The sequence below is a fragment of the Berghia stephanieae genome, chromosome 7, assembly GCF_034508935.2.
Source record: "Berghia stephanieae isolate SIO BIC M18660-M18661 chromosome 7, UCSD_Bste_1.3, whole genome shotgun sequence".
In the NCBI taxonomy this organism is placed as follows: Eukaryota; Metazoa; Mollusca; class Gastropoda; order Nudibranchia; family Aeolidiidae; genus Berghia; species Berghia stephanieae.
The window spans coordinates 33,325,903-33,339,275 of record NC_088366.1 but is presented as its reverse complement, the minus strand read 5'-3'; the positions used below and the strand labels follow the sequence as shown (position 1 = coordinate 33,339,275).

The 13,373-nt window shown below is 37.5% G+C and overlaps 1 protein-coding gene across 2 annotated transcripts in view; it reads left to right on the top strand.

Moving 5' to 3' along the window:
* Positions 1-1,974, top strand: part of LOC144977115 (ribonuclease P protein subunit p29-like) — a 38,418-nt gene extending 36,444 nt beyond the window's left edge. For both annotated transcript variants that reach the window (XM_078921942.1, XM_078921943.1), the window contains one exon: positions 294-1,974. In XM_078921942.1, the coding sequence (XP_078778068.1) occupies positions 294-430 (137 nt within the window). In that variant the 3' untranslated portion in view covers positions 431-1,974. The remainder of the gene's footprint in view (positions 1-293) is intronic.
* Positions 1,975-13,373: the final 11,399 nt, after the last annotated feature.

Genomic DNA, 13,373 nt, shown 5'->3' with positions numbered 1-13,373 from the left:
GAGCAAATTGAGCGACACCGAATCAATTCTAATGAATTCAAGCCATAGAACTAATTTGGATATTATACAAGTTTGAGTATGACAGATTTGCTTTTTTTTTTAATTTCTGATTTTTCTCCCACTCAAAAATGTCACAGATTTTTTTTCTTGCAGCACTCTGATTGAGTGTTCGTTCGAAATTTAAAGATTTGAATTAATTACAGGAAATTCATTCTCCAATTTTATTTTTTTTTAGAAAGCTGTGTTTAGTTTATTTGCTTGATTATTTACCTTTATATTATATTTCATTCCAGGTATACCAAAGAAAAATAGTGTGTTTTCTGTCGTCCTTGGCAAGTGTGTCTTCAGCATACATGGAAATCATTTCTTAACCAGCCCAGGAAATAGAGCTGGCAAGAAATTCAAAACAAAACCATCAATTGATCTGTGAATTATGGGTAATGTTTCCACCCAATTGATATCAAAATCATTGCCCTTCATCAACAAAGGTATCTGGTCAGGTGATGTTACAAGATATTTGTGGTGAAAAGTACTTTGCAATAATATGCTAGCATTCTTATCGAAGGGTAACAGTTGCTGTGCTTTCCAGTTAACGCTTCAAAACACCAGGATAAAAAGTGTGTTCATGGGCTTATGATTCTGAAAAACTATGTGATTTATAGCATGTCTGGGATGGTTAAATAATGTGTTTTGAGCCCCTCAGTCAATCTACTAATTTTGTTTTGCAATGTCACACCTAACACTCAAAATTAGAAGTTTAAAAAGTATTATCATCATCTTTGTCCTAATAAATGATGTCTGTAGTTGTAAATAGATAGCACATTTAGTGGATATTGTACAACCTCCAAGTATAATAAGAATTTTAATCCAGCATTGGTCAGAAATCAATCCACCAACCTTCTTTAGTACAGTGAAAATGAAAAAAAAAAATAGCTGTCAAATGCTCCAATCCAACCATCCTGATTTTAGTGCCATAACCTTCTGTACATCCTCACGCTTGACAAACCATCGTCAATTTGCAAACTTCACATTTGGTAGCTTCCCTCATACGAGTTGAGCGAGCTAGTCAAAGACTGTCTAAGCTATCTTAAAAATCTTAAGAATTCCACAATAATTAAACTCTTCTTTTTGTCAACTTTGACATAGTCAATATAGTTATATGAATGAAACTGTGGTTGTACTAAGCCAAAGTTACTGGGAAAGAGGCCTTGTTTACATTTTTTTACAGTCAAATTGTGGCTTTCAAATTCACCATTGACTTCTCCTCTGAAGTCTTAATTTTGTTTGTCTCAATTTCAAAGTGCAAGAAGATTTTATTGATCGTTTTGCCAATATCAAAGTTATTGAGAACGGCGTTAAAAAAAAAGAAGAAAAAGAGTTGAATTGTCTTAGTTTGTAAACGACGACAGCAATTGTGAGTCACTGTTCACTTTCACTTATGTGCAGAAACTTCCAGATCCAGGCATCTGCTTTTGCATGATATGTGAGTTTGAAAAAGCTCAGAGAAGACCATTGGTTTTCCATCTTTTACAGATATTTATAAACGAAAACTCCATTTTTTAAATTTGTTTTTAATTTTTTAAATATTAAATAAACTTATTTCTAAAATGAGCTCAGAAAAACAAAAGAAAACAATCTTTGGTTGTAAATTATTCCTGATTTCAACACTGTTGCATTTTTTTGTGTTGACATTGTAGAATCACATGTCCTTATCTGGTCGGAAGTCTATAGTATGAAGGTTCTTGATTGTGGATCAGAGAATCTTGTTCAGGAACAATTTAATAGGATTTAATAAACAGTTTATTCTTCCATAGTCAAACAACCAAAATCAAAAATCAAAAGTGCTTGACATGTGACTTGAACGTGGACCCCGGATCACTATCAATGCATGATTTGCTCGGCTTTTATATATGACATGCTTAGCATACATGACTGTTATTTTTGTTTTGTTTTTTGGGGAGGGGGGGGGGGGGGGGTAAGGGCTTTTTTCTCCAAGTAACTTAACTTAAAGCTTTTGACTTAGAAAAACTTCATGGCCTGTATGTGATTAAAATCAATAGACACTTTTTTTTTTCTCTAGTCCACATATATTGCAAATGGAGGTGTATAATTAGTATAATACTCTTGGCGAATTTGGCAATAGGAATAATTTGTCTAAGAACACACTTGCTGCATTACAGTTTCGGCATTGCTCTCAGGCTCATAGATGATAAGAATTACTAAGAAAGAAAGCTTCCCAAAAGATAACTAATCACATAGGTAATTTTGGTCATAAATGTTTGATAGGGCACCCAGCATCAAACAATATATCTCAAGTGATCTTAAATAGAATTAGCTAAAAGCAAAAATTCTTGACATGAATAGAGGTGCAAACAAAAATGTAAAAAGACGGAGGAAAGAGACGTATTCTTTATTGTGAGTGAGCATATAAGTCACAAGATTGTCATTAATATTAATATAATATACTTATACAGAGGCCATTAATTCAGTGACAGGTGCTCTATGGCGCTTACAAATACTCACACTATATATACTAGCATACACACTAACACGTCTACACACATACATCCTTACACTCAAACCCACTTACGGAAACTTCTCTGCATCCACATACCAGGGCTGAGAATCTTCCGCCTAAATGGTGGTTTATCTTAGCCCATCACCATCAGTATTCCGTCTTTTAAAAAGGCTCACCACAACCACTACATCAACATCCCTATCACCACTACTTTAACAACCACCACCTGTACTATATGCAACAACCATCACATCATCATTCCTATCACCATTACTACTACACTACCACATCATCATCCCTACCACCACCACCACCACATCATCACATCTCTCCTCACCACCACCACCACCACTACAGCTAAACCACTACTACTACAACTACCATCACATCATCATCCCTACCACCACTACTACAACAACCACCACCACATCGTCATTCCTACTACCAATACAAATACATCCTCCACCACCACATCATCCCAACTATCACTACTACAACCACCCCACATCATCCCTACCACAACTATTACAACCACCACCACACCATCGATCCCAACACCTGTACAGCTACAAACACCATATCATCATCCCTATCACGACCCTACTACAACCACCATCACATCATCATCCCTACCGCCATCTTTTCTTACTACTACTACAATATGTTGTAATTACGCTCTCAACTTTTGAAATTCCTCCAAGTGGTGTCAGAAATTATTGCGAGACACATTTTTGATTGCATCTCAGTAAATTTTTTATGAAATTCAAATTTATACGTTATCGTCGCATAGATAGGTCTTGAACTCCATTTTTGTGACCAGTCATTCTACCCCTGAACCATCATGACATCATCACCATCTCTACCACAACTACGGAGATGGGAGATGATATGTTTGTCCTCGTATATCATCTCTCTTTTGTGTGACGTTAGATTTGTTGTTCTCAATTTTGTATTTCTCTCACAAGGATTCTTGGTGAGACTTTTAGGTGACCTCAAACTAACTACATTGATATTTGATCTTGGAGTCCGTTTGTGAGCCCTATTTGAACCAGTCACTTTTTCTCTGGTGCTTTTGATCTTACTTAAATCTATATTTTTTTACAGCCCCATATATATTTTAAATGCTGCTGAAATGACCTACAAACATATACACGTGCACACACAAATGAATAAAGTTCACTCAGTTCTTAAGTCTCGTTAATTTTTCACTTTCATTTTTCTGTACTCATCACTACATTCACTTTGAGCTCTTCTCTCTCTCTCTCTCTCTTCTCTCTCTCTCTCTCTCTCTCTCTCTTCTCTCTCTCTCTTCTCTCTCTCTCTCTCTCTCTCTCTCTCTCTCTCTCTTCTCTCTCTCTCTCTCTCTCTCTCTCTCTCTCTCATCTCTCTCCCCCTCCCACTCCACAAATCAGAAAAGTGCATCCAGTTCTTTAGCCTCGATAAGTTTTCACTTTTCATCTTCATGTACTTAACAATGATACACACACACACACAAACACACACACACACATACGTGTATTCGGCCTTAAATGAGGTCTGTGTCATTCAAACGCACAATGAGGCCCTATAGAAAGAACTGCTTTAAACAGTTTTTATAAGACTTTCTGGCAAGAAGCAATCATCCACAAGATGACTGCAACTTTAAATTTGAGTTAAAAATTATTTGAAGCTTTATATTGCCACGAACAAAATGGGGACATGTGGCCAAAGGAGGTCCAATGATGGGTAATGTGTAATCAGTGTGTATGTGGAATGATGCCTTATGATTTGTGTGAGAACAGATTGAGGTCATAGAATAAAAAAACCCATTACCATAACTTGGTAACAAGACTCATGAGAGTTGGAGCTTATTCCAGTTTGGGTAAGAATGAAGTAAGACACCAATGATGCATTACTCTCAATAGGATTCAGGATGCTAGTATTATTTGCAGAGACACTTTCCCCCAACAAAACCGGTACTTGTTACACCTAGGTTGAATGGAGCAATCAGTAAATTTTCTTGAAAAATTGCAATGGACTTAGCCAGGTTCGAATTTGGACCGCTTGATCCATAGTCCAATCACCTGCCCATTCAGCCCCATAAGTACAATGCATCTCATATTAAGCATTAGGGTAATGAATAGTAGATGAAGATTAAAGAAAAAGGATTTTTTTAAAAATCAAATGAAACCAATGCCAGCTAAACATGCCTTCTCTCTGTGCTTTCTGGCACTGATTTGCCTTTAGCTAACTTGTACAAATTATTAATAGTAGTTATAGAGGTTCAAATCCAATACATAAATTTGCTTCCAGACAGGATAAGAGTCGTATTGAATCAGGACCACATCAGCACAATGCATCTTGTACAAGCCGAGCTGGATCTAACCAAACTCCAGTAGCACTGTTTGTTCTTTTGATAAAAACTTCAAACAGCTCTCAAATTTATTTGCAATTTTTGCGAAGAGAACTGAAATACCCATTTTGTTTTTCTATAATCCAGCTACAAAATCTCCCCATGAGCAATATGGGAGCAGGCACTGATAAAGCATGTGCAATTGGTGGATTTGTATGGGACAGTGCGATACAACCCTACTGATTGCTTACAACCTCCATCCAATTAAACGTGACCTCTCCAGGCAGGGTGCACTGTATGAAACAAACTTAAAACGCCATCATGAATCATAGACATGTGACAAAACAAACCACAATGAAACATTTTAAAAATTGCCACAACTGTTGAATAATCATCAAAAGGCAAGAATAAATTTTAAATGAAACTTTATTAAACACGTTTCGATTACATCGTTGATTGGGAATGTTCATGAAACTAAATTAAATAAGTGTTGTCATGTTTATCATGAACCAAGAAAATTTCACCGTTACAGAAACACAGACAGACAAAACAAATCCTTTTTTTAGCTTGGGCGACCGAAGAGTTTCTGGAATTACAGAATTTATGAAGGACAACAGACAAAGCCGAAAGGACTCTGCTGACCCGATGACGTCTTCGCCAAACAAGCAGCTTCGAATTGCGTCGTGGAACGTTCGCACCATGTATGAAGCAGGAAAAAGCTCTCAAGTTGTGACTGAGATGAGAAGATACAGGCTGCATATACTTGGAGTAAGCGAAACCCACTGGATACAATCCGGACAGAAACACCTCAAGTCTGGGGAGAAAATTTTATATTCAGGGAGAGGGGACGGGATTCATACACAGGGAGTAGGAATAATTCTAAGCAAGTTTGCCCAGAAGTCACTGAGAGGATGGGAACAATGCGGAGAAAGGATCATCATGGCGTCCTTTACAACACGGAGTCAGAAGATCAGCATGAACATTGTACAGATCTATGCCCCAACAAATGATGCAACAGATGAGGACAAAGATACATTTTATGGTCTGCTACAACAAGTCATTGACAAGTTGCCAAGGAAAGACATCAACATATTGATGGGAGATGCTAATGCAAAAGTGGGACAGGATAACGTAGGCTATGAAGGTATCATGGGACGTCATGGCATGGGAGAAATGAATGATAATGGTGAGAGATTTGCAAATTTCTGTGCATTCAACAGTTTGGTGATTGGAGGATCAGTGTTCCCCATAAGAGGATCCACAAAGCAACTTGGGTCTCACCAGATGGTGTGACAGAGAATCAGATTGATCATTTTTGTATCTCTCGTAGATTCAGACGTTCATTGGAAGATGTGACAGTACGGAGAGGGGCAGATGTTGGATCAGACCACCACCTGCTATTGGCAAAGCTTAAGCTCCGACTCAGAAAACACAGGGCCAGATCACATACAAGAAGAAAATTCGAGGTGAATGCACTTGATGGGGAAAAGAATGAGGAATTCAAACTACAATTGAGTAATAGATTCCAACCTCTTACTGAGCTCGAGGAGGACATAGATGTAGAGTCACATTGGGCAAAGATCAAGGAAGTCTACATAACAACTTGCCACGAGGTATTGGGGGTAAAGAAATCGGAACATAAAGAATGGATAAGTCCAACCACCTTGGACCTTATTGAAAAGAGGAGAACAAGGAAGGAACAAGTGAATGCAAGCCGAACAAGGGCTTCAAGACTGGATGCACAAGAGCAGTATTGAGCCATAGCTAAGGAAGTCAAAAGATCTGTGAAGAAAGACAAGGAAGCATTCATGAACAGACTTGCAGAGAAAGCAGAAGCACAGCGACTGGAGGACACATGAGGATCCTTTATCAAACTACCAAGACACTTGCTGGAAAATATGGGAAACCAGAGGTACCAGTCAAAGACAAAGATGGGAAAACTATTTTTGGAAAAGAGGCTCAATCTGAACGATGGAGGGAACATTTCAACTGCCTTCTGAACAGACCACCACCAGACAACCAGCCAGAAATTTTGCCTGCAAGGAATGAGATACCAATTAGCTGTGATCCACCATCGATAGCAGAGATTGTGGGTGCCATTAACAAGATGAAAAGGGGGAAAGCTGCTGGACCAGACCAGATTCCACCGGAGGCTCTAAAAGTTGATGCGGAAAGAAATGCTGAGGCCCTGCACCCACTATTTGAGAGAATCTGGAATGACGGGATATTCCCAAAGGATTGGAAGGAAGGACATCTTATCAAGCTTCCAAAGAAAGGGGACCTCAGTAATTGTAATAATTATCGAGGCATCACTCTTCTTTCTATCCCAGGAAAGGTTTTCAACCGTATTATTTTAGAGAGAATTAAGAATGCAACAGATGCTAAACTGCGGGACGAACAGGCAGGTTTTCGGAAAAAACCGTTCAACCACCGACCAGATTGCCTCTCTGCGAGTCATAGTGGAACAGTCTATAGAATGGAACTCTCCTCTTATTGTCAACTTTCTGGATTACGAGAAGGCTTTCGACAGTATTGACAGAGCAACATTGTGGAAAATTCTGGCACATTATGGACTCCCTGAAAAGATAGTAAACCTCATTAAGGAAATGTATGAAGGATCAAGTTGCAGGGTTGTACATGAAGATCAGCTTACTGACAGCTTTGAAATTAAGACTGGTGTCAAGCAGGGATGCTTGCTCTCTCCATTCCTGTTCATCCTTGCCATTGATTGGCTAATGAAGGAAACCTCCAAAGGGAGAAGAAATGGGATACAGTGGACCCCTGGACACAGTTGGATGATCTGGATTTTGCAGATGATTTGGCTCTTTTGTCCCACACCCAGGACCAGATGCAAGCAAAAACCACAATTATAAACAGCCTCTCGGAATCAATTGGTCTAAGAATTCACCCTGCAAAGTCAAAGGTCTTGAGGATAGGTACGCGTCAAAGGGAGCAGATCAAAGTAAAAGATCAGGAACTCGAAGATATAGACACTTTCTGCTATCTCGGAAGTATAATTGACAAGGATGGAGGCACGGAAGCAGAGGTGAAAGCACGAATAGGAAAGGCACAGGCTGCATTCACATCTTTGAACAGAGTTTGGAGAACTAAAGATATCTCCCTTCAACTAAAGCTAAGACTTTTCAACTCAAACGTGAAGTCTGTCCTCCTGTATGGATGTGAAACTTGGAACGCATCACAGGCATGTATAAGGAGGGTACAGATTTTCGTAAACAGGTGCATGCGTAAGCTACTCAGAATAAAATGGATGGATAGAATAAAAAATGAAGAAGTATGGAAAAGAACACAGCAGAAACCAGTGGGAGAGGATATAGGAAGAAGACGATGGAGGTGGATTGGACACACGCTTAGAAAGAATGACTCAATTATAACAAAGAAAGTATTGGACTGGAACCCTCAGGGCAGAAGATCAAGGGGAAGGCCACGAGGAACATGGAGAAGAATTAAAGAAGCTGATATACAGAGAAGTGGTAAGACCTGGAATGAGATAAAAAAGTTGGCTCAGGATAGAGAAGGATGGAAACTGTTTGTCTGTGGCCTATACCCTGACCCAGGGTGAAAAAGGCAATGATGATGATGATGATGTTTATCATGAACCAAGAAAATTTCACTTGATTGTTACTGATACACAACCAACCAAATAATATTTCGAGGGTTCAAATCATAGATAATTTTAGTAGCTTTGAATGCCGATTCATGATGTATAAAGATCAAATATAAAAGAAAAATACACAACAAAAATTATAAGCTACATGTAAGCATAACAAGTAAGTTTATGGGGAATATAGGATCCTGTGTTCACCTGTGTTCCTCTTTAGGATCAGGATAGAATAAATTTAATAATAACATTTAAGGTTGATGAAAGAATGAGTAAAAATAAAACTAATACTAACCAGAAAAAGGTATGATAAAAGTCTGATGGACGAATGAAAGCTACTACTTTAGGTAAAAAATAAATTCAAGTTTGAAATGAGTAACACTGAATTGGATTTAAATATTAAGTAACAGCATTAACCATGGCGGTAAGGGTTAGAGGCCCGGGGAAAAATAAATTAAAAAATGATCCTTTTTGAGTTCATCCCATCAAACAGAAAGTGCATTGAATTACATTTATCTAAATGTCCGAAGCACATCGGACGTTGTATGGACACATAAATGGTTGGCAGCAAAGGCACTCAAAGAAAACATATCCATAACAATAACCGGAATCGATATGTCCGCAGCCTTTGATACGATCGACAGAGGAAAACTTTTGGAGATATTAACAGAAATAGTAGACGAAGACGAGCTCCGAATAATCCGATTTCTCCTCAGCAACACAAAGATACAACCAAGGATATACGGGGCCACAAAACAGACGCAGTTCGAAAGTAACATCGGGACCCCCCAAGGAGATAGTCTGAGCCCGATTCTGTTCACAATATACTTAGAACACGCTCTGAAAGAAGTTCGAAAAGTCATTCCAAAACCAACGACTCATATTGAGAATGCAATCCCTAGAGAAATCGCCTATGCAGATGATGTCGATTTTATTGGATCAACACCAGCAAATATAGACATCATACAAAATACCCTCATGAAATATAACCTCCAAGTCAATGCCAATAAAACCGAATTTACAACAATATCGAGGAACAAAGAGGAATGGAAAAGAACAAAGAAAGTCGGCTCACTAATTGGAGACACCGAGGATGTACAAAGAAGAAAACAGCTATCAAACGCCGCACTCAGTAAACTCACCAATGTATGGATTAGAGGTGACAAAATAAAGAGAAAAACCAAACTGAAACTGTACCATGCTCTTGTAAAACCGGTACTTCTGTATAACTGCGGCACTTGGGCGTTGACAAAATCCGAAGAAGAACATCTGGATGCCTTCCATCGCACACAGCTAAGAAGGGTACTGGACATCAAATACCCCAAAAAGATCTCAAATGAATCACTCTATAAGATCACAAAAGAAAGACCAATCTCCCTTGACATTTTACAACAACGATGGCAACTTTTCGGTCACATACTACGCAGGGACAAAAACATACCAGCAAACCAAGCCATGTCGGGATACTTCCAAAAACACGGGAACCTTTTCAGAGGAAGACCGATCACAACACTCCCTGTGATCCTAAACAAAAACCTCACAACACTTGGACAAAGCATTAGTCTCATAACGGCAGGGGACCTTGAAAATCTGAGAACCCTAGCAGAGGACCGGCAATATTGGAGACACCTCACACAGGAAATACTGGAAACAGCCAAGGCGACCCGATCTTTCGGTCGAGACGCGAAAGGCATCTAAGTCAAGTAAGTCAAGTCAAATCATACAAATCATTTAAAAAGTGAAGAAATGTAGGCATCATGATTATATTTTAACAAATAACATTTTTATTAGGTTTTCAACCAATTTTTCAAATACAATCTATATAATCATAACAAAAACATTTGTGAAAAAAAAAAATATGATGATGATGATGATGAAAATGGTATATCACTTTTATTTACTATTCATGTACTCAGATTAATTTTCTATTTTAACTTGATTAGAAATCTTCGGTAGGTACTTTATTTCTTGTTGCCATCAATTCCCTTCCATATTGATTGAGAATTCTAAAACATAGCATTTCCAACCTTTTCACAGTGTTAAATTCAGTACTTTTCATAAGTCGTAAGAAATTGTGAATATTAGGATTACCGATTAATCAACATTGAATTAGACAACGTATATTTCTTTCATTCACATTCGAGGAAAAACTAACAGACAGTGATATTCATATTCTTGTTTGTTTGTTTGTGGGGTTTAACGGCGCTTTCAACACAAATTAGGTTATATAAGAGCCAATATCCATATTCAATAATCCCACAAAGCTCACATATATACTTTTTTCTCTAACTTATTTTTACCCCATCTCCCTCGTTCTATTAGAAACAAATGCAAACTTGTTTGTTTATCCAACCCCTGAAAATACTGTCTATTGCAGTGTAGTGGTCAACTGTGCACTAAACCTTAAGTACCATTTAAAGGACAAGGTCAAGTGCAAGTTGGAGATTACTATGGAACAGGAAAAATAGACAAGCAGGTGTTCAGCCCACTGTATCCTTCCTTCACTGGTTCCATAAGTAAATACACTCAACAGTATTAATCATACAAGTAGGTACGGAAAACCCAAATTTAGATTATATAATTGTTGTCTTTAAGTTGCATTCGATAGGTAGAACTTTTTTTCCTGATTAAAATGGTATAAAAATTATTAAAATTGGTTAAAAATTTAAAAAGATATGTTATTTCGAAATTTGTAGAAAATCGCCCAAATTTGGGCTGCTTTGAAGGCAACCTTTTGTCCGTTTTCAAAATGCCGTATTTTCATAAATATTCAAGCCAGACCTCTGTATCTTTCTAACAATACACATCTTTTTATAAACAATATGTGTATTTTTTTCCTGAGCTCAACTCTAAGTAAAAAAGAAATAATTTGCCCCAAAGTAGCTGACAAAGCCAAAATTGTCAATTTCAACACGAAGTTTCGAAATATCAGCGATTGTGCCCCTTGCCTGAGCCGGCGTATGAGTGAAGTGAATACGGCAAATTTGTAGCTGTAGTTTCGTTTTCAGTTGGCTGGTGACTGCAAAGCTATAAATCTTGCTTTCGTATACATCATTTTAAAGCTGAGATTTTAAACTTTCTTTTGATACCAGAATCGTCCAAATTTTCAAATTTTTCTTAATTTTTTTATCAAATTAAAGTTTTTAACTTGAAACTTCAAACTTTGAAAAAGATCATAAAAATGCGAATCTGGTATCGAATGAAAGCTTGTTCAATTTTCTTTCTGATGCAGCCATTGGCGTTACTATTAATAGCGCTGACGCGAACAGCCGAGCGGAGAGAAAAGATGACCGTCAGTTACGGTGTTCGAGTAGCGGAGCGCCGGTTCAAAAATCGGAGTTTAACCCTCTTCTTCAACTCAAAGCCATAAAATAACGGCAAATCCTATGAAAAAAGCATAAACATTTTTTAAAAGATGAAGATTTGAGATTTAATCTGATACCAAACACGTTTTATTTGACGGACTGAAAATGAGAAAAAGAGAGTGACGATTTGAGTTGAAATTCTCGGTTTGCCAATAAAGCCATGACTCGATAAGAGGGTTTGCCGTACCTAATACAAGGCCAATGAACAAGTTAATGTAGCCTATTTAGCCTCTCCCTAATGCCAACTTACTAAGTCTAATTTTTGTGATAGAAATACGGTGAGACATGTTCACCATATTCAAGTATTCTTCATATTTAAATTATGACCTGATGTTCTTGAAAAGTTTAGATGAACCTGTATTTGCCACCTCTTCATTCCATTCTTGTATATACATGCCTTGTATTCTTTGTAAAGAGACAAGAACAAATCAACATGTTTTACACTTTGTAATTCCCAATAAATCCCCAGACCACAATGGTACAATAAAGTTTTTACTAGACTAGCCCAGGTGACTGCATTTGGATTAGAAACAGTCATTTTTAACAATTCATCATATATAAAATTATTAACAAAAGAGAGCATTTATACAACACAATATCCACTAAACGTGCTCAAAGCACTTTACAATGGGTCCCCAGCCACAACAACACTCAACACAAAGGGCGAGTCATGCAGCATATTAGACTCGAACATTAGTTTTCGGAACATTGACAACATTGTTAACAGCGAGATACTCATTTTACACCAGAGTATGATGAGAAAATGGGATTTAGCGCTTTTTCCGATCAAGGACTCAACTACTCAATGGGGTTTGAATCCATGACTTCATTTAACACTGGATCAGAAGTCGTGTTGCTAACCTCTAGACCACATAGCAATACAAATTATCATGTAAAGGAAATAATTTTAAAAGTACTCATGTCACCACAAAAGTTATGTGTGATAGTGCATTTCATTCAGCAAGACAAAGATAAAACACAATCGTCCATTAAAAACACTGTTGAATAAAAACTATGTTTGAGTTTCATAACAATCATCCATTAGCTAAAAAAACTTCTTTAGCAACAGGCAATTTTATAGACAGACATGTTCAGCCATCGTAAGAGTCATTGATATCTGAAAGATATCATGTACACAATATTTCTTATATCAAGAGGAGGTTAAAAAAGATAGTGACAACAATTTTTATATGGATTTGATATAATCAATCATGTAGGTTACTGTTATTTTTGGACTAATACTTTCCTACAGATTTTTTTATTTCGTTGTAACAGAGATCCTTAACATTTCGCCATGACCTTGCATTTAGACATAGTTCTTGATTTATTGCTCTTTCAATATCTGCTTTACCGGGTACTTTTTTCATTCTTATGAATACCGAAAGGGTTTAAGAACTGAATGTCTTTCTGCTTGTGTCCATTTATGCCTTTTCCCAATTTTTCTTGTATCAGAGGAATTCTATTAAGTCCCACACGTTCATATCTGTCTACAATAGCGTATGGCTCCTTGATCTCACTTGGCCCTAATTCTTGTGTGTC